This window comes from Pseudochaenichthys georgianus, chromosome 10 (genome assembly GCF_902827115.2).
Source record: "Pseudochaenichthys georgianus chromosome 10, fPseGeo1.2, whole genome shotgun sequence".
Classification (NCBI taxonomy): domain Eukaryota; kingdom Metazoa; phylum Chordata; class Actinopteri; order Perciformes; family Channichthyidae; genus Pseudochaenichthys; species Pseudochaenichthys georgianus.
Window position 1 is genome coordinate 6,665,206 of NC_047512.1, and position 20,905 is coordinate 6,686,110.

The 20,905-nt window shown below is 43.4% G+C and overlaps 1 protein-coding gene across 1 annotated transcript in view; it reads left to right on the top strand.

Moving 5' to 3' along the window:
* Positions 1-498: 498 nt before the first annotated feature.
* The window catches only part of ankrd50 (ankyrin repeat domain 50), a 41,143-nt gene continuing 20,736 nt past the window's right edge, over positions 499-20,905 (top strand). Inside the window, exons 1-3 of the mRNA XM_034092554.2 lie at positions 499-751; positions 2,017-3,132; positions 18,384-18,616. Coding sequence (XP_033948445.1) covers positions 2,624-3,132; positions 18,384-18,616 — 742 coding nt within the window. The 5' untranslated portion in view covers positions 499-751; positions 2,017-2,623. The remainder of the gene's footprint in view (positions 752-2,016; positions 3,133-18,383; positions 18,617-20,905) is intronic.

Genomic DNA, 20,905 nt, shown 5'->3' on the forward strand with positions numbered 1-20,905 from the left:
GTGCTATATAAATAAAACTTGATTTGATTGCTTTTTTGTGTTTTTAATATAGGATGTAGTTAAAAAAACATCATTTTGCCTTTAAATGTTACAATAGCAAATGTCATATATTAGACAGTATCACAGGAGATGGCAATACCACTTCATGTGCTTTATGAGGGCACCATTTCTATATTTATTCATTAAAAGTATTTTTAAAATACATGATAATCCCAAGGCAAAACCAAACTGGACTGACATGTTTCTTTCCATTCTCCATTTCTATTTGTATTTTTTATGATTGTATTTATTTTTATGTCTTAAGTATACTGTATGTTGCATTATTGGAGTAGCATGGGTCTTCACATGTCCATTGCCAAAACAACAGTGTAGCTAATGTGCATTTTACACTAACTCTCATTAAAGAAATATTGGATATTATTATGTAGGCGAGGTTAGCACTCCATGTCCCAGAAGACACCGCGCGGCTCCCTGTGTGTGCTCTGCATGCAGTGCAGAAGTGTTTGTAGGCGGAGAGTCCGTCCGCTCACTGTGGAGCTGTGTCGGGCAGCAGGAGGAGCACACACCGACAGAAAAGAGACGTTCAAAGAAAGACACGACCGTCGCTCAAATGCACACATTTGGGCTTTGAATTGCACGCGAGCAAACGGACTAATAATGTACCTGAACACTTCGCTTTCAACGTGGACATAAAGGGTGTCGACTACGGAAACAGCAACCCCCACAAAACAGCAGGAGGACCAGAGAAGAGGTGAGAGGAAAACCGTTTGGGAGACATTTGAAACTGTAGCGAAAACAGTGAAACGCTCCACAATTGGCTTACATTGAAGTTGTTTAAGGAGCAGTTTTGTTTGGCTGCAGTTACACGACAGGTTAGGGTTTTCCCCCTCAAAGCATGCAACTGATGGCCACTGTGGACGGTTTTTTAAAAAGCCCCCATAGGTGTAAATTCTATCTGAAATGGGTGAGGTTTGTGCGGCCATACAAAAGACTTGTGCTGCCTTTTCAGTTCCCGAGTGAATTAATGTCGCCTGCTCTGATTAATAACGTGTGGCCTTTCTTATCCACACACAGCTGACCCTTGATGTATTTTATTGTTGGAGGTGGGGAGCGCCTAGAAAAACAGAAAGGTGACAATGCATCGCAGCTTGTGTGAAACCTTGTTATTTGGCAGCGGTACAAAGTCGCCAGCAACACTGTGTGTGTGTGTGTGTGTGTGTGTGTGTGTGTGTGTGTGTGTGTGTGTGTGTGTGTGTGTGTGTGTGTGTGTTTCTTCACTGGAGACACTGGGTAATATTTGCATCTGCTCCAGAATAGACAACTGCGATGAAATATGCATTTAGCCATAAAAGCATCAGAAATGAAGCTTAGATTGGATGCCATGTCCTACTTCCAGATGCATTATCATTGCAATTAACACCATTCCTAATCCAAGTCTGTCATCTATTGCATTACTCTGGATTAAACTAAGATTCCTGCCACTTTAAAAGCAATTAAACCCTTTTGCGGTGGATTACCTTTCACTTCCACCCATGTAAACGACCTGTAAGTGCAGGAAAGGAAAGGGGGTCCTCTGGTTTGGAACCCCCCCCCCCTCCCCTCTTTTTTTCTACAGTTCAGGACGGATGTGGACTGTTTGGGATTTAAAGCCACATAGGAAGGAAGGGGATATCAGTGGATAGACTAGAGAAACTGGACGAACCCCTGCCAAGAATCGAGTTGCACGCAGTGATGTGGAGGATGAGAGCAACAAACAATAACTTGCAGCACCCACCTTTTTATTTGTAGCTGCAGGAATAGAGTTAACCCTTCTTTGTAGGATGTGCAAACTGTCGCAGCTTATATAGGACAAGCTAAGAAATGTGCATATGTTTTTAATATTAGTAATTGTTCATTCTTGGCTCTAATGTTGTCTTATATCTCAACAATGTCTTTGAGTTGGATGGTTAATGGTGCATTAGCATGTGTTTTATGATGTGTCCTAATTTCGCCATCCTTTCTGTCTCTGTTTTCCAGGGAAAGAGCCAGGCTTTAGTATGTTAGTGGAGAGATTGACTTGGCGCTGGCTGGCAGTCCCCTCCATGTTAATGTAATGGAAACACGCTTTGGTCACCCTCGGTAGCATCTGAAATGCATCAGCGGAAATATACCAGCAGCTCCCATGGCTAATTGTATCAAACGGCGGCGGCTCGAGTTTGCCAGTGGATGCACTCAAGAGCCGGGTGCCCTGCCATGCCCAGCGCCATGCTAAAGCAACACACGCATAATAATAAGCAGCACTCAGCTCAACCAGTGGGGAAGCTGTGGAAAAAGTTGGTGGAAAATCTATGGTTTGAGCCTCAATTTTGATTTCCTTTTTTTATTTTGACCTAGATATTCTGTCGTCACAGCTTGGCTGCTTTTTCCCTGCCATCTGCAGCAGCTTCCTTTAAACCCAAGTTCTCTTGTTGTTAACACCAAGGACGGATAGACTGCGACCTGCTTTCCGAGAGGCACTTTTTCAGTCAGCAAAATGGATGTTCGGATTTACTGCCGACCTCTGCTGGAGTTGATCATGTGAGGGTCAGCATGAAGGGACCCCTATGAAGAGGAGGATTAGGAGGAAAAGCAGCACGAGATCAAAATGGCCCAAACCAGTTTGCTGCAGGGGAAACGCTTTTACTGCCGGGAGTGGGTGTTCCATAAGATCCAGCATTGCCTCCAGGAGAAAACCAACAACCTAATTGGAGTGACCAGCAGCACTCCATGCAAGCAGCCCCCGGTGGCGCCCGGCGGGGGGGCGTCCAACCCCAGCACCCTGACAGCAGGATCCACGAAGTCGGCTAGCTCCTGGGGGGTGTTGCTGGTGGGGGGCCCGGGAAGCGGGAAGACGGCACTCGGCACGGAGCTGTTGTGGCCCTCGTCGACGCAGGGCACCCAGCGGGGGATGCAGCTGCAGACTCTGGCCTACCACTTCTGCCGGGCGGACGACTCGGACACGCTGTGCGTCGCCGGGTTCATCCGAGGCCTGGTGGCTCAGATCTGCCGCAGCGGGGTGCTGCCGGGGTTCGAGGAGAAGGTGCGCGAGCCAGCTGTGCAGAGCACTCTGCAGCCCGGGGAGTGTGAGAGGAACCCCACGGAGGCTTTCAAGAGGTAAGGAGCAACAAGTACACACACACTGACATCTTCAGTTCTTGCTCGTCACTATCGGTTACTGCCAGAGGACTTCACAGATTAGCACACTTTGAGAGAGGGCAGCAACTGATCCATGATCTGATGAAGCGTCGAGTAATGGAGAATTAATAGACAACAATTTGGTCATCTGTTCCTTGAGGCAGATGTCAAGCGAAAGTGCCAAAAAGAGGATTATTAATTTTCAGTTTTATATCCTTATTAACTGAATATCTGTGTTTTGTTTTTGAACTGTTGGTTGGACAAAACAAGCATTTTGCAGACGCTACCACCTTCTTTTTCATTCCTCCTTCTCAGTACCTGAATGATTGATTGGAACAATAACAACAAGTATCTGTTGAATTGCTAATAAAAGCAATTTATTGTTGCATCCCGGCTGGAAATCACCTGCAGTTTCATTTGTTAGGAATTAAAACCTGGCTTTCAATTTCACATAGTTGTTGTCCAGGCGTATTAATCTACGACGCGGGCGTTCCGATGTGTTCCCACAACACCAGGCTCCAGGTAGCGTTTGAAATCTAGGAATCCGTTTTGCCTAGAAATGTAAAACGCCCCTCCCCCTCCCTTCCCCCTCCACCTCCTGACCCTGATGCACCCCTCCCCCCCCCCTATTTTGACTGCTCACACTCATTGCATAGCTCCGCCTCAGCAGCCCCTCCACTTATTTGATGTCACGGTTTTGTTGGTTCCCCCCCCCCCGGAGTGGCATGCTGGGTGGGACTGTCGCTCCGCTTGGCTTCCGATCCGAGAAAGGTCAGGTATTTTTAAAGTTGCAGCCGAGGCTCAGGTGGCCGGAGACTCACGAGCAAAAGACTCATTGAACTGCGACTGACTCACGGAGGCGCCCGGTTCACCGCACGGAAGAGAGATGAAGTGCACATGTGAAACTGACGCATTGTGGACTTCGTGCACGTGCCCGGGCATGTAACATGATCAAGATGAACTGTTATTGTAGGCAGAGGCTTTGAACGGAGCTGCACGTGAGTGTGTGTGTGTGTGTGTGTGTGTGTGTGTGTGTGTGTGTGTGTGTGTGTGTGTGGTTTCCTTGCACGACTTGTCTACAGTGTGTGGGTCATGCAGGCTATGCAACGCAGGCTGGAATGCAGCACTGAACACACACACTCACACTTCTCGTCTGGCCATCTGGCGGTGCGTATTCCACCAGTGCAGCATCACACACGGGGGGGGAAGTAGGTCAAACGTTCAGCAAGGTAAATATTTTTTATTAGCTCAACAAAGCAACCTTTTTTTTCCGTCTAAAACACACTTGTTCCCAGGAAGTAAGCGCTCCTCCTGTCATCTGCTTGTAATCAAGTGGCTTCTAGCGATGCGCCTGACTTCAGTTTGACCCTCTCAGATAAAAGGCAGGTTGTCGTCGGGACAGAACCAGACGCTGAACCCAGCTGGTTCTCACTTCGGCTCGGGTCTGTGTCACGCTGAGTGTCCAGAGTCACGTTTCCTCCTCTTCACGTCATGAAACAAGTTTTCAGGCAAAACCACCAGCTCTAAATCCGCGGACAACAAAGACAGCATGCTTATCACCGCAGCCTGTTTTGTTTACGAGCCAAGTAAGCACTTCGGCAGACGACTTATCGCCCTGTGAGGTGTAAAAGCACCGTCGTACACACATAATCCACTCGACTCTACTGTTCTAGATGCTATCTGCTTCCAGGCTGCATCTGGCAGTGACATTTAGAGAATAAAGAAAATGAAGGGTGTAAAACTTAATTATCATTCACACTTTATGACCTTTCGTTTACAGCAGGGATACACATTCACAGAGGGGCGCATACCTCTTTCGATTGAGCATATCTGGCCTGCGCTTCACTCAATAAAAGTTATACAAGTTTCATTGAGTTAAGGGCCTTGTTTAACACAGATTTTGGGGGGGCTTTTAACCCCCCCGCCCAACTTCCCTCCAGCTGTGATTTTAAATGATAGCTAGTGAGTGAATGCAAGAGGCGCCGTCAAATTCTTTAGCCGAGTCGAAGACAAACAAGTGTGTTTGTTGATAGTAATCACCCGGCTTGTGCTAATACATCGAAACTGGTTCAGACACGGGTTTTACGTCCACTCTGTGCAACCTGATCTTTGACATCTGTATGTCTGCAACCACTGACAACCAGGGCTTTTAAAGCTATGTTTTAGCTCAAAAGGTGCAAATAGGCTGTCTAACACATGCAGACGTATATACAATTATACCTATTAACTAGGGGTGTAACAAACATTTCGGTTCGGTACGCACCTCGGTTTTTAGGTCACGGTTCGGTTCGGTACGTTTTCGGTACAGCAGAAAAAATTATCACAAAAATATATATATATTTTTTTAATTATTATTAAACTGTGAATAACGTATTCACTCAAATAAATACAAAATATAATAAAATAAACATTAAGGTGCAGTGTAAGGTGTACAATTTGTCTTAGACTTTCCTTTGTAATGCTACAATGCACACACACACACACGCGGGATGGTTCCAGCTTCTCAAATGGAAATGTATTTTAGTTTTCTCCATCTCCAGTGATAGCCAAGTGAATATTGTTGGATTTATGGACCATATCGATACAATGGCATTTTAAGATGTCTCCTTTACCTGCAGTAACATAGAATGGACATTTTTAGTAGAACTTGCATGAAATGATATTGACAATAGCCCTTAATATTTAATGGAAACCCATCATGTTGTATTGATTACATCCATATCCCCCAGCTTCACTAGAATGCGTTTTCATTTCATACATTACAGAAAGTAATGTGTTGAATTATCTTGGCACACGCCTTCAAGCAAAGGTTATGATCCGGATAAAAAGCAGTTTCACCGTAGTCTCCCAGAACAAGCTGATGTCTTGTCCCGACAATACACTTGATACCCTTACTTGCATTGCACTGTGCTATCTGAAGGGTTTGACACTTGTATTGTGCCGTCAAGGATTTTATCTGTTAAGCACATTCCTCTGTTTAATGAATCGCTGTATTGCCTTTATCAAAGGCCACTGCCGTATGCATTTTAAACAACTAGCATCCTGCCATCCAACATGCCTCACTTTCTCCCGTCTGGACAAAAGAGCTGGCTTCAAATAGGTGGATTTAACCCAGGCATGTGGGTCAAACTAAAGGCAACAGGGTTTTTTGCTGATTGGACAAAGCTGCCTTTTAGTCTAGGTGCGACCTTATGTTGATCTGCTGTTGGGCCGAACATGAGCGAGGCTAGAATTGCAGCCGGACCAGTTTGTGTTTCTTTGTAAAGGGCACAGACTTCAGTAATGATGAATGGCCGGGGCTTACATTGGTGAAAGAGATTTGAAGTTACTTGGAAGTGTTTTACTCCCATAGCGTGTCAGCGGAAGACATTGATACTGCGGTCCAGATTTTCGACAAAACGATGGATTGATTTTTTTATTTTCTGGCGACTACATCAAACATGACTTTGTAAAACGTCCTTTTTGTTCCAAACAAATGTAGATAATTTAGATGAGTAGGGACGGTAATCCAAAAAAGAAGCGGGATTAAATCGGGTCTAATAGCTTTGAGTGAACATGAATATTGTTTGGCTTTTAAAGGTCCTTTACCAAGACATCATGACATTACCAACTTCCAGCAATATTTTGAGATCTAATCATTACGTATGTGGAAAAAAAAACGTTGAGAATGTGAGATTAGTGGAAAACGGTAAATTAAAGTCTCCCTTTGTCTGATTCTGACCATAGTTCAAATTAGGACACATTTCAGTTTCAATAAACCCAACTAAGACGTTTTTTATTGAGTGTGCAAGGGAGCGTTGTGGGTTTTCTTCTTTATGTTGACTTTGTGACTGTCGCACATTGGGCGGCCCTGCTTATTGGGGTTAAGGGACGCTAAATGAAAGCGGCCCGTGCCTTTCATGTGGTGCACGGCTGTGGAAAACTCTCTGCAGATTAGGGCCACGTTTTAGGAACAAAAAAAGGCTCCCAGTGTGACGCATCGACTCCAGTGGAGCAGATGAGAAGAAACAGCAGTGCTGGTGTGGCTGCAACGATGACTCAGCAATCTTCGACCAGCCTCAGTCTCCACACCACAGGCGGGTGTGTGTGTGTGTGTGTGTGTCTGTGAGGGTTGTGTTGATGTGCCTACACGCTTGTGTGGGCATACATAAGTCATTCATATTATTGTTATACCCCACTCAAATAAATTAAAGCTCATGTGGCGCCTGAGATCCTTTGACAAATCCTCCCTGAAAAATGTTTGGTCTCAAAAAATACTAGGGATGCACGATATTGGTTTTTTGAATCCGATACCGATAACTTCCTGCTTCTCAAGACCGATACCGATAACCGATAATAATATAAATATATATATATATATATATATATTAAATGTACCTGTCGTTTTTGCACACCTGGTTAAATGATGGACTAGCCGACTGAATCCTTTATCTTCGACGAGGGAGAAGGGCTGGTCGTCAAGCGCCATCATTTCTATGATGAAGTGAGAGATCGTTTTAGCCCTGGGGTCGTCTCTGGCAAACTTCGTGCCTTTTTCAAAAGCCTTGTCTATAGGTAAAAGCCCTGGTGCCTTTGCAGCTGGCTTTGGATTCGCCGCTAGTTTAGCAGCGCAGGCATCTTTGTGCGCTTTGAACACACCATCGTAGCGATGGCAATGTTTCAGGTGACTCATCAGGTTGGAAGTATTATAGCTCGTTGCCTTTTTCCCTCCTCGTGGAACTTCTGCATCTGTTAATACAAATAGCAAGCGAGCTATCTAACTCTGAAACTTTGAAATAGTCCCATACTACCGACGACATGTTTGTTTACTGTCCTGGCTTCACGGCCGCACACCATTTACGTCACAGCCAGGCATGAGTTAGGGAGCGCTGGATTTGTGAGAAACTCCCCTCCTTCCTAAACCACTAATACCACAGTACTGGCAAAACGGGAGGAGCCGAGTGAAAAACAAGCGCCCCTCATCCCAATCCACCCACACCGCAGGATTTTTTTCTTTTTTTTACCCAAAAAATATATTGTATATTATCGGGGCTATTAATACTGTTATCGGGATGACGTCATAATTCCTAATATCGGACCGATAATTATCGGGCACCACTACAAAATACCCATCGTACGTTCCTCCTAGAATCCAAGGTTTGGCTTGAAATTGATTATCTCGTCTAACTTGTTGCCCAAAACCGGAAAGTAGCCTATCCCATTTACAATTAAGAGAAAAAAGTATTTTAAGTAACTAGAATTTGTAAATGATTTTTGCATGATTTAAAGTATAGGAAACAACATATTTAGGTATTATTTATGTGTATTTTGTCACTTTAAAACTCAACTAATCTGCTTTACAAAGACTTTGTGGGTGTGGATTGATCACATTTGATTGACAGGGCCTTGGCAACAAAAGCAACCACTTGCACATCTGCCATTACATTTTGATTCAAATGATGCTGTGCTCTGATTGATTGATGTGAACATGTGACATCACCTATTTCCAAGTGAGAGATCCAACTTCGTAGTATTGAGAAAAGCAATGTCCCCATGGAAACATCCAAACGGTTCAAACTCTGGCCCTCTTATTTTTCTTGCATATTTTGGATCCCATTGCTTATAATAAGAATCTAGTCGAACATATTTGGTTTTAGGTATTTTAATGTAAGTGTGATTTAAGTGTTATTGGTGATGTACTCATTGTTTTAGCACTATGCTATTTAAGGATATCACCATAGTATATTCTTCAGTTTTAAGTCCATGCCAAAACTGATTTTCGACAGTACATGCTGTTGTACCCGATGGTACCGGGCTCCCCTCATTCTGGCATTAGCTCAAATGTAGTCTTGTAAAATCTTGTTTTGGCAAAAAGCATATCAAAAACGAAATGATGGCTTGTTTGCCCTAAACACCAGTTGAAGGACATGGCTTTGTTTTTAGCTATTGAGGCAGACTAATGCCTTTCTGGAATCACGACATCCCAAATTCTATTAGTATGATATGCCATCTCTTCCATCCAGCTCACACTGCTGCCTTTTCGTCACCAGAAATCTGCTGATCCATGTCCAAAATGCTCTCTTGGCTGGCAGCGGACACCTTGCAGGTTTACTTGTCCGTGTTGAAATGCATGAGGACGGTGTGTATTCATTCATGTGTCGAGGCTTTTGAACACAAAGACTTGTGTGAGGAGAGCAGAGAGAACGGTTCGGAGGCAAACTGTGGCAGGAGTGTCGGCGGGGAGAAGAGCGAGGGGGTTGAAAAGGATGACATTTCAGAATCCTTTGACAGTATTGGATAGCCGGCCAGGAATGCACACCTCGTCTGGGTTGGGAAGAGCTCGGGGGCTTGGAATAGTTATCCTAGGTATGTGCGCTTTCCAGAAACACTGTGCGGTGTTTACACTTTAGCGAATCATTAATAGCCTGCATTATAGGGGTGAAGGAGTTTGAACGGTGATTGACGAGGCGGGGTGGGAATGTTTTGCATTAAATATACATCTAAAAAACGTTTTAACAAGGTCGGTTTATTGACTTCCAATGGCAACTCAAGAGAGTATCATGTTTTTTAACAGCAAAAATATGATGTGATGTAATTGAAGGGTGGGGAATTGGTTAGATGTCAAGATGGACAACGCTCCAAAATGCAGCCCCTCACCCTCACAAAAACAATGTGATCACTGTGTGTGACCCATCCCGTGACATGCTTTTTAAAATGAAAAAGAAGATGAGGCTTTATTCTAATATCATCAGATAGCAACACGAAGTTTTGGTTTCAATGACATTAGTTAGGGTTGTTTGCGACGCTCCATTTTGGGCTCGTCTCTAAAAGAAACGGTTGTTTTTGTGTAAGATGTTGGCTCTCACTCGACCCCTCTTCCCCCTGACCAAGCAGTCTCCAGGACATTGTTCCTCAGACAGCCGGAGGCATTTGTCTGCTCAGGATCCAGCACAGAATTGATTGTGCAAATCCATTAAGCCGAGATCAGATTCTCACATTGTCCAGCATGTGTTCAGAACCGCAGAAACAAGCACTTTTTAAATACTTGCAGGACCCAATTGCATTGTTTTTTGTTGCTGAAGTGTTATGTCAGAATATGAGGTAGTGTATTGCTGACAGCTTGTTGAAAACACCTACCTTTTCATCACTGACGTAGGTGTGTCCTGAAGGGCAACATGCTTCAGAGTTTCAGCTTTTGCAGAATTGGTCCGGGAATATTAAACAACTGGTGCCAAATGGAATTGTTGCGCCAATACCAACATTATGCATATTAAATAACTTGTAAACCTTTCCCTTACACATGCAGCTGTACAAGAACTTAATTAACATAAGAAAATGAAAGACGTCCTTATTAAAATTGGAAAATATTATAGCCGCTTTCACACCAAGTACTTTGCCGTACTTAGTTCCCAGCACTTAGTACCCCCATGGAACTAAGAGCCGATCACGTTCACACCGGAATAAGTTCCTTGAGGGAAGATTAACGCTAAACGCTGCTAATATTTAAGTTATATAAACCTTCCGTGCAATACGAGGGGAATCGTATTGCCCTACGATTTTTCAATACGATTTTTCAATCGTATTGAAAAAAAATATTCCCTTTTTTTTAAGTCCCATTTATTGTTTCTATAGTGTCTTGTTGTTTTTATATTGTCTTGTTGTTGCGTGTTGGCACCTTGTGTCTGTTGTAATTTCGTTGTACTTGTACAATGACAAATAAAGTTCCATCTATCTATCTATCATCTATTACGCAAATGAAGCCGCTGACGTCACTTCTTCTTCTTCTTCTTCACGGCATATACTGCCACCCAAAGTCCCCGGCCGGAAGTCCCTTGGAGTTGGGGACTGGCCTTCAAGTAAATCGCCAGAACGCCGACACCTCCTCATCTCCACCGCTCCCATGTTTTTTTTTGTTGTGTTGCCATAAGTTAGTCTCTCTCCGTTGGTGCGCGGGGCTAATGCTAATAATGCTAATGCTAATAATTCTAATGCCAGCAAATACAATGGCGGCTTCAAAAAACATTTTTTTTTACGTGCCGTAGTTTGCAATTCGCCCAGCCAATCAGAAATTGGTACTTTTTTCTCCCCAGGATAGCACCACCTCTCTAGCAGGCACTACAAATGGCGGTACAAGTTCTCTGAGTTAAGTTCTCTTTTTGGTGTGAACGCAAAATTCCAGGCGCTAACGGAACTAAACGGGAAAAGTACGGGTGTGAAAGCGCCTAATGTAAAATGGGTAAAGAAAGGTATGGTAAGGTATTCCATGCCAATTTTTGGACATCAATGTCTGTAGAAATCTTCATAGTACTCCTCCAGTATTTGTTGAGAAGTGGTGGACCGACTGACTGACTGACCAAGACAGATTGCCAGCAAGTGGGGCTAAAAACAGAGGAGATGAAATCTTCAATGAGGAATTGATCAGCATTTGAGCTTTACAAATTCCAAACAGCAGCCGTCTCTAATAACTCAACCCTAACTTATGTAGAAAACAACTCCCTAAAATCTGAAATGTGGGCAGAGTCGCTTCACGTCGAGGGAAATGTTGATAAATTGTGCACTTAGTGAAAAAATGTCTGCATCCTTTCAAGCCCTGTCTCTTTAGACACAATGCGGTTTAAGTGAAATGGATTTGTAAAAACCTTGCTCAATTCTCCGCTGATGAACAAATGGTTGCAATGGGCATTTCTGTATCTAAAAAAAGTAACTTTAATGTACTGCTGCGAGGCTCTCAGGGTTATCTGTGTCGTGAAAGGCTCTCAGCACAAATGAATATAACTATGTCTGTCCCCCGCTTACATAACTGCATTTCTGCTCCTGTGTACCACTCTGCATCAAAACCTTGACTTAGAAAAAGCTTTGCAAAACAAGCTTTATTCAACGCAATTCATACCCACTTTGCATAAACTGTAATGAAGCCGTTTAGATTTAGAGTTGATCTCAATCAGATAAAAGTGGAGTGTGATGTGAGAACAGATTGAGGAGGAACCGGGAGCATATGGCTGACGTAGCGGGGATAATACAGCAGAACGCATCAATCCCATTGTCCACATCAGTGTGACTGCTCTGAACAGCATGACTGCACTTATGCATAATGTACAGATTGCATAAGGAAGTACGAGGGCAGAATCTTAACGGGAGTTGTCTCGTTGCTTTGGGGCGAGCTGCTGCATGACTCAGCGGTTGTTGAAGTTCTCCTGACTTTGCAAACACGCTGACACGCTTCCTGCAATCGAGTAAAGGAAGAGATGCGGGTTTCTTTTATTGAAAAGTATCTCTAGTTTTCTGCTGATACTGTCTGAACGTTTTTGTCAGTACCACTCTGCGTCGTGGTGGTCCGCCTGAAGCTCCACTCACCAGTTGCCCTCTCTTCTATTAATAGAGCGGTGTCAAGGCCGGACCTGGATTGAACGTTTCACCGTCTGTTTGTGTTGAGCTTCGGCTGTATCCTGGGCAGCGTGTGTGTGTGTGTGTGTGTGATGTTTGAGTATGTGGCATGGACTTCGGGCTCTACGCCCGCTCTATAAAGTGAGCCGTGTAAATGTGTAAGGCGCTGGCTACGAGCCCGGTGCTGCCCTGTCGGCCCAGACATCTTCACTGAACGTCACACTGAAAGCTTCACTTTGCACATTGTGGGGAAAGCGGCCGCGGATGCAAACACACATGGAGAAATGGTAGATGCAATTCACATCAAGTTCTTTCCCCTTTTTCTCTTTTTTTTTAGTAGCAACTAGCCATATGTCGAGGACTTAAAAGTTGGAACACATGTTCAATCCCACGGTGTGTGGCCGAATGGCTTTAAATGTTTCTGGCTCAGGTATGCCGCAGGTTTTTCTGGCAAACTAAACCGGCTTTTCCCGAGCTTATTTTCTCTCCATCTCTGGCATCCCGGGGAGTTCTCTTTGTCTGCAGCCCTACTCTTTGACAGCCCGAAAGTAGCTGGATTGTGAGGGAAGAATGCCTCTTTGTTTTGCCCACTTGCTGTCACCGTGGATTTGATTGTCTCAGTAGGCAACATGGCCTCAGACACAGCCATTCACACACACACACACACACACACACACACACACACACACACACACACACACACACACACACACACGCACCCCTGTGGATGGATATTCCTTTTGGCAAGGCTCCCAGATGGCGCCGCAGGTTCTCTGTGGGCTGCAGCCATCCTATGGAGTGATGGACTCTGTTTCTGAAAGGCTGAACAACATGACGACCGAGTGTGAAGGTTGGACACACTTTGCACTGACTTCCCTCCCACTGAGAGCTCAAACTGCTCGGGGAAAGAGTTCTGTGTTTTTGGACTGTTTTGCGGTACAACACAAGTTAATGGCATACATTGCCTTGGGCTTTGGAGACTTGTGACGATCATTTAACCAAATATTTAACATTTTAAAACCCATTTTTTTATACATTAAAACTAATCAGCCACATTGCAAAAAGAGCTCGCAGTGTTTTGAATACAAATTATCTTTCATCCCAGAAAGGCAACCATTTTGGAAAGGGCGCTTCAAATGAATGTTTTAATTTGCAATGTTAGTTATTGGCATTTTATGTAAGGCATTGGTCCTATGGGTTTTTGTAATGGGTCAATGGTCTGCAATCCCTGGGTGTTTCTCAATGTCGAGGAGACTTGCTTGGTAGCACATGTACCTCCGAGTCACTTCCTTCAGAAGCGAGAATCCTTCCAAGCCTCGGAAAACAAAGAATTGTGGAACAGGCTAAGAGGTGTGCGTCATATGCGAGGCCCCGTCTTAAATGGAGCGCGATTTCCGCCAAAGATTTGGAAATTGGTCCGTGCGCAAAGCATTGTGGGGATTTTAAGACCGGAGTCTACACATGTGCAGCCTCGAAATTTCCCGCAGCGAAGTACACCGGCCTCGGTAGAATTCCAAGTATGCTGGACACCGGAACAGTACTTCGGCGGGACTCGATGACGTAGCATCCTTGAAATAGTGGCTCTGGAGCAGCCTTCCTCGACACTGAGAAACATCTCCTGTGTTACTCCAGAAGGAGTTTCTCTCCCACACTCTACCCCCCCCCCTGCCTGAAACTCCTTTTTTTCCCCCTCTAAGCGATTGACCAATCATAACAGAGCCAGCCAGCCAGCCAACCAATCAGAGCAGACTGGGCTCTGGTTTCAGACAGAGGGTGAAAAGAGGTGCTGCAGCACAGGCAGTATGAGAAAAATAAAGAGCTTTTTGAACATTAAAGCACGGAGACATGAAGAGACACTACATACTGATATTAAACTGAAAATTAGAAAAATATGGCATATTCTCACTGAGGTAAATAATATTAAGCATTACATAATTTATGGGATTTTTGTTATGAAATATTCAGTTTTGACACTTGCACTTCTCTATAGTAATGGCCTCTTCTGTATGTCCCAGTAGGTTGCACTGAGAGCACACAGACCTTCACTCCAGTCCGTCCCGCCCCCGTGTGCTTAAAGATAATGAGCTATGGCTAAAATATAAGCCTAAAATGGTACATACTTAAAAGGAAATGGCATTGGAGCCGCCACAGGCTTAGTGACAGGCTGTTGAGCATCCAGAAGCAGTCTCATTAAAACCGTTTTTATGACAAAGAATACAAGCAATGTCACCTCCATTATGAAAGAGTGGTAGGTGAAGAGTCCCATCACCTGGAAGGGGACCGCATCGAACATCTTCCCCTGAATCCTCGAATGCACTGCAGACGTCCCTCCACTCTTGAATCAAGTTTTCATGTTAATTGATTTGCTCAGCCGCAGTGTTTAATTAACCCCCCCCCCCCCATTAAAATGTCACTAATGTGAAGTCCTCAGATTCTTTAACACGGCCAGTTGGGCTAGAAGTAATTCTCTGAATGTTGGGCAATTCCCCAAACGGACATTTTACAGCTCAAACTGTTGCAGGCCGTCACAGAGGTCCTGCCAGCACCAACCACAGAACAGAAAATGCCCGGGCTAGCTCTTTAGCATCGGCGTGCATTCATGTGTGAAGTGATACATACGCAATGGACCATGCATACATGTCTAGCTTGCAGTATGGAGATGATGCAAGCTTAACGTAGCATATAAACTGATATATCTCTGTGTGCTCGGCTGCATATTGATGCGATGCTTGATGCAGAGTGCCATACTTCATGTTGACTTTATCACTGTACGCCACGGGGCTGGTTTGAATGGCTTTTCCTATTCAAACATCAATATTTACCGTAAGTTGCAGGGATACTTGTTTGTTTGACAAATCTTGCATGTGTATTTGTCATGATAGTTGCTCAACACATTCCTCTTCACATCTGTGATGAAAACTCGAGGCGAAACATTTAGCTCTCGGCTGTTTTTTGTCGAATTAAAAAAAAGCCCGCTGAATTATAGAAGGCTGTATCTACTCTGGATGTTCCTGTGCGCTCAAAGCGTCCGCAGTGGGCCTGTTAATCGATGCAATATGTGCTGGATGGAGACATATTTAAACGCTTAACTCCCGACCAATTGAGACGGATGAATTGAGAATGGTACGGTCCAAGAAAGTCACATTCTTGGTTACCATGTTGCACCTCCAGATAGCAAAACATCATCTTTCATGAAATAATGTCTTGTGACACCTGACACTGAGAAAGGTGAACTATATGTAAAGTAGGGCTGCTCAATTAATCGTATTTTAATCGCGATTTACGATTATGGTTTGCAACGATTATGAAAACAACGTAATCGAAATAAAACGATTATTTTTTTATAATTATTATTTGTTATGGTTTTTCAGTTGAATTATACTTAAAGTTCAGGTTAATCAAATGTTAAAAACATACTGTTAAAACATTTTTTCTCCAATAAATTGATGTTTTCAAAGTCAATGAATAATCGCATTTACAATTATTGACCCAAATAATCGAGATTATGATTTTTGCCATAATCGGGCAGCCCTAATGTAAAGTGGTATTGGTTAAGAGTGAATACACTTCAGATATGTAATCATGACTGACACGGAACCAGCACAGATTTATGCATTATTGTTATTTTGATAGATTGAAACATTTACACAGAATTTTACAACAAAAACTAAACGCATCGACCACATTTTTTACATTTGCAAAATATCATACTGTTCTCAAACTTTTGCTTTCATAAATAAGAAAATCCCCACCAGGAACCACAACAGTAATAACACTAGGACCGATTTACCAAGTAATATTAAAGAGGTTAATGCGATTTCACACTCTTCCTCCTGTCCTCTTTGTCTCAGCTTCAGTGTCTGACAGGGTTCTTCTCACGGTCATTACAAACCTGGAGAAGTCATGGAAATTCAAAATGCTAATTCCATGCCCTGGAAAACAATATGTTTCCCAACGTTTTGGAAAAGTCAAGGAAATGTAACTAAAGTTGCATCAAATATAATTTAGATTTTATCTAACCGCCGAAATAGTAATACTATAATGATAATAAATACTGTATCGTATAGTAATGAACGTAAAATGGCATTTAACTGTTGAGGTATTTTGCTGGTGAGAGATTTGAGTTGAGCGTGTAGAAGCTAGTAAGCCTATTTGATTTGTTTTATCGGCACAACAGGTTTCAGATGCAGACCTTATTTTCCTGTTCCATGTTCAAATAAACCATTTCCAGTGGTACCGCTGAGAAAGAGTCATGTTTTTGGTCATGGAAAATTAGGTAAAGGTCCTGGAGAAGTCATTGAAAATCATTGGTGAAAAAGTGTATGAACCCTGGTCTGAATCACTGAAGGTCAGCAGGTGCATGTTTTAGTTTTGTCGTATTACATCTGGCACACGCGTACCTTCAGTGAAATACTCATTCAACCAAGATGCACCACACAGAGACACAGGAAGTCCTTCCTCCCTCTTGGCGTCTGACTGTTCAACCCTCCCTCCGAGCGTCAGGCACTCGGAGTCAATATGCTGGCACCTTGTTATCTCTTATTGGACATTTTACTTTTTTATATTTGTATCTTTTATAGCACATTATTACTTTTAAAATGATATAAAACATTATATTTCATTTTATTTATATGTTATTGTATTAATTCTATTCATGGGACAACTGTCACGAAAACCAATTTCACCCGGGGATTCTTTTTAGTATTTCTGATTCAGATTTTCAGTATAAAAATGGTTCATATTTTCTTCTTGAGAAAAAACATTTGTTCTATTGGACTGTATGTGTATGTGTATGTTGTAGCTTGTGGACAAATTAACAGCTTCCAGTCTAATGCAGCCAATTAAAAAGTAACAACAAACATGACCAGTGAAGCTCAATCTGACCGACTCGTGCTCTGTCTCCAGTATCTACTTAGTGCAGCCAGAACTTGAGAAGAGGAGACTGAGTAATCATCCCCGGACCTACCATATTTCCTGGAGGTTCTGGGAACATGATTCATCCCTCTGAAAAAACAAACTTGTAATATTCAAGTTGACACTTAACAGTCCATCCAAATGTAATAAGTGTAATTTAAGCAGACGCCTGGTGTTTGCTGGCGCCAGTCAGAGTGAAAATGAGATTCTGACTCAACATCAGACATGCTAATGGCGAACCGTAGCCGCATGCTATCATTAGCAGGAAATACAATGGCGTCATTAACAGGAATTACAATGTTGTTACAATAGTTTAATTTAGACAACCTCTCATTTTCATTTGTGAAGCTCCACAATGTCTAAAAGAAAGAATGTTATTTGTAATGTACTCGACATCTGCCTTCAGACGAGTGCTGTCTCTCTGAAATGCTTGTTAAACAAAAATGTATCTTATTGGAGACACGAGGTGGCGATGGCAAAACACTGGCGGTTTATTTGGAGTTACGGCCGGAGAATTGACAAGACAGGTGGTGCGTCACGAGTTGACACAACGGTTGCAAACCAATTCTGAAGAACTCTTTCCGTAGCTCGAAGTTGTAACTAGTTCGGAGTGTAATAATCAACATTCTTCATCAGCGAGACGAAACAATGATGGACCCTGAATCTAACTAGAGCTCTCGTCCATAGGAAAGAATGTGTGTCAGGGAACCTTCGTCCCTGAACAGTGAACGACCTCATGGCGGCTTGTGCTCCGTCATAGACTGGCAACAACAATGCGCCCAAGCTGCCCTTCCTAAAGAGAGATAGCAGCGACACCCAAGGCCGTAGACCTGTGCCGTGGGAAAGGAGACGGTGAAGAGAGAAAACGACGAACTGGGTCGAAGGTTGAATACCTAAGCAAATGATTCCCTGACGGTTAACGTTTTCTCTTTGTCTTTTCCCTCTGTCCTCAGGTGTGTCCTCTTGCCTCTGCTGAGCGTTAAGCCCCCGCAGCAGTCTCTCTTCCTGCTGGTGGACTCCATGGACGAGGGCTGTCAGCTGGGCGAGGGGGAGCAGAAATCCCCCGTGGGCTCCCCCAGGACCATCGCAGAGCTCCTGGCCAGTCATCTGGAGTTCCTGCCGCCCTGGCTGCTGCTCATCTGCTCCGCCCGGCGACAGAACAAGGCCATCACTAAGCTCTTCACAGGTAAACAGCTGCTGTCTGTAATGGCTTGCCCTCTCGGTCAATTAAGGTCATTATTCTCTGAGTGATGGCCAGATAATCCATTTAAGGTGTCATGACTGTTTGATGGATAAGACTATTTGCAGCCTTCTTCATTCACGTTTGAGCTTAATGCTCATTGTGCGTCTCCATGTGATACATTGAATTAGAAAAGCAGTTCACATCACGACATGCCTAAAGACATTAGGGTCACCACTGCAGACCACGCACACGTAGCAGCGCTTCCTTGATGTCCTATAACTCCACACCAGCTGCTATTATCTCCCTGTCAGCCAGCAGCTTCCTGTGGTGATGAGCTGGCATTACATTAATCAAGAGCCTGAGTGTGTGGGAGGAAGACTCCTCCGCAGACTCGCACTGCTGTGTGAGCCCTCTCTACCTTTCCAAAAGCCCTCTTAATGTGGGAGCTTCTCGTGCCCTCGGCTCATAAAGCATTACGTAACATCCAGCCGTACGCAGTGGTTCCTGTGCTCATGACTCAGGTTCAGGGCTGTGTGAGCTTCAAGTATATTTAACCTTTTTTTTGCCCCAAAGCGTCCTAATAATTTATATTCTTCAGACCAAGTGTTGATAAGCAAAATATGTAGATTTTAACAGAAGTTAATTTCAGCCCAAATGTTACAATGGCCTGTTGTCAACATTGCATAATGGTCAGATATTTGCAGGGTGTCCTCTGGGTTTTGGGAAAAAATCTAATTGCGATTTTTCTGACAAATATTGCGATTTGCGATATTTGTTTTTAAGCGACCCAACGGAAGTTTATTGTAAAATGCGACCATATCTCCGGCTAGGAAGGTCGTATCAACGTGCTCCCGTCTCTAGTAGGGTTGCCAGAAACTGACCATGATCATAATCGATTATTCGGCAGCCCTGGCGAATAATAATCGATTATTCGATCCCCCCCCTGAAAAAAAAAACTCCGTAAAGGAATTCCGTTGTTTTCTTTACTAGAACATGTTTACAGTACAAACAACAAACAAGCATGTCATCACAACGACGTGGCCTTGAAGTGAAGTTGGTAATGGCCAGCTGTGCTGCGTCTTTCTCTGTAACCTCTTTGGCGTGCTTCGCACTCAAATGCGAACGCATTGTTGAGGTTGCGCTGTGATAGACCAACGTCTTTCCGCAGAGCTTGCATTTAACTTCCTTTGGACTTGTATGTTCGAAGTAGTTCCACGAGGAACTCTTTTTACCTGCCGGCTGCCGCTTTGTTCATCTTTAGTCGCACGTGTGAGGGAGAGGGGGGGTGGGGGTGGGGTCGGTGTGTAGCTGCTGCAGCAGCAGTCTGCTCTGCAGCAGGCTTCCTCCAAGTTTACAGTAAAACAAACTGGTGGTGTGACCAATGGCCATTTACAATTATTAATACTATTACTATTATTAGCATATATATATTTATATATATATTTTGGTTGAAACTAAGCCAGAATTTTTTTTTTTTTTAAATAATAAAAAAAAAAATATATAAATAAAATCGATTTTTAAAAATAATATTCGATTATGGAGACTGTAACGAATATTCGAATAATCGAATAATCGCTGGCATCCCTAGTCTCTAGCAGCCCGAGCTACGAGTGAAAAAACTAAACTTACATGAAACTTCCGTTGGGTTGCTTTAAAGTCGAGCTTCAGTTTAAGATTCACCCTGTGATAGAAACACGTGATGGAGCAGTACTAACCTGACTCAGATGGTTTGATGGTACCAAACCATCTAAAGCTCCATTGGAAGCCATTTGGAAAGGGCAGGCACTTTCAGAAGCACATGGCAGGTGATTGGATCAATCTGTCTATCACCTTCTATCATGGGCTACTTCTGATTGATTAACAATGGCTGGTACATGTGGAGCACAGCACTTCTGATTGGTGTGGAAGACTGAGACACAAAAAAAAAAAAATTGAAAAAGAAAAAAAATGGTTTAAAAAATTGCAGGCTTTGCGATTTGATAATCGCATAATTTAAAATCGCGATTTCAATTTAAAATCGATTAATCGTTCAGCCCTACCGCGGGGTCTTAAAAAGTATTACAAGTTGATAAATCTATTTAGCGAAAATGAAGGCTATTAAAAAGTATTAAAGGGCATTTTCCAAGGTATTACATGTTGTAGCTTGTTTTCAATAAGTATATAAATTGTCCAAAGAGGTTGTGTTCTACCGTCTGCCTGAATGTAATCATGGCGTAGGTGTGTGGTGTGATTCTGTGCAGTTTATTGACGGCATCCCGTTGGGTTTGACGTCATCTGAACAGGACATCGCAC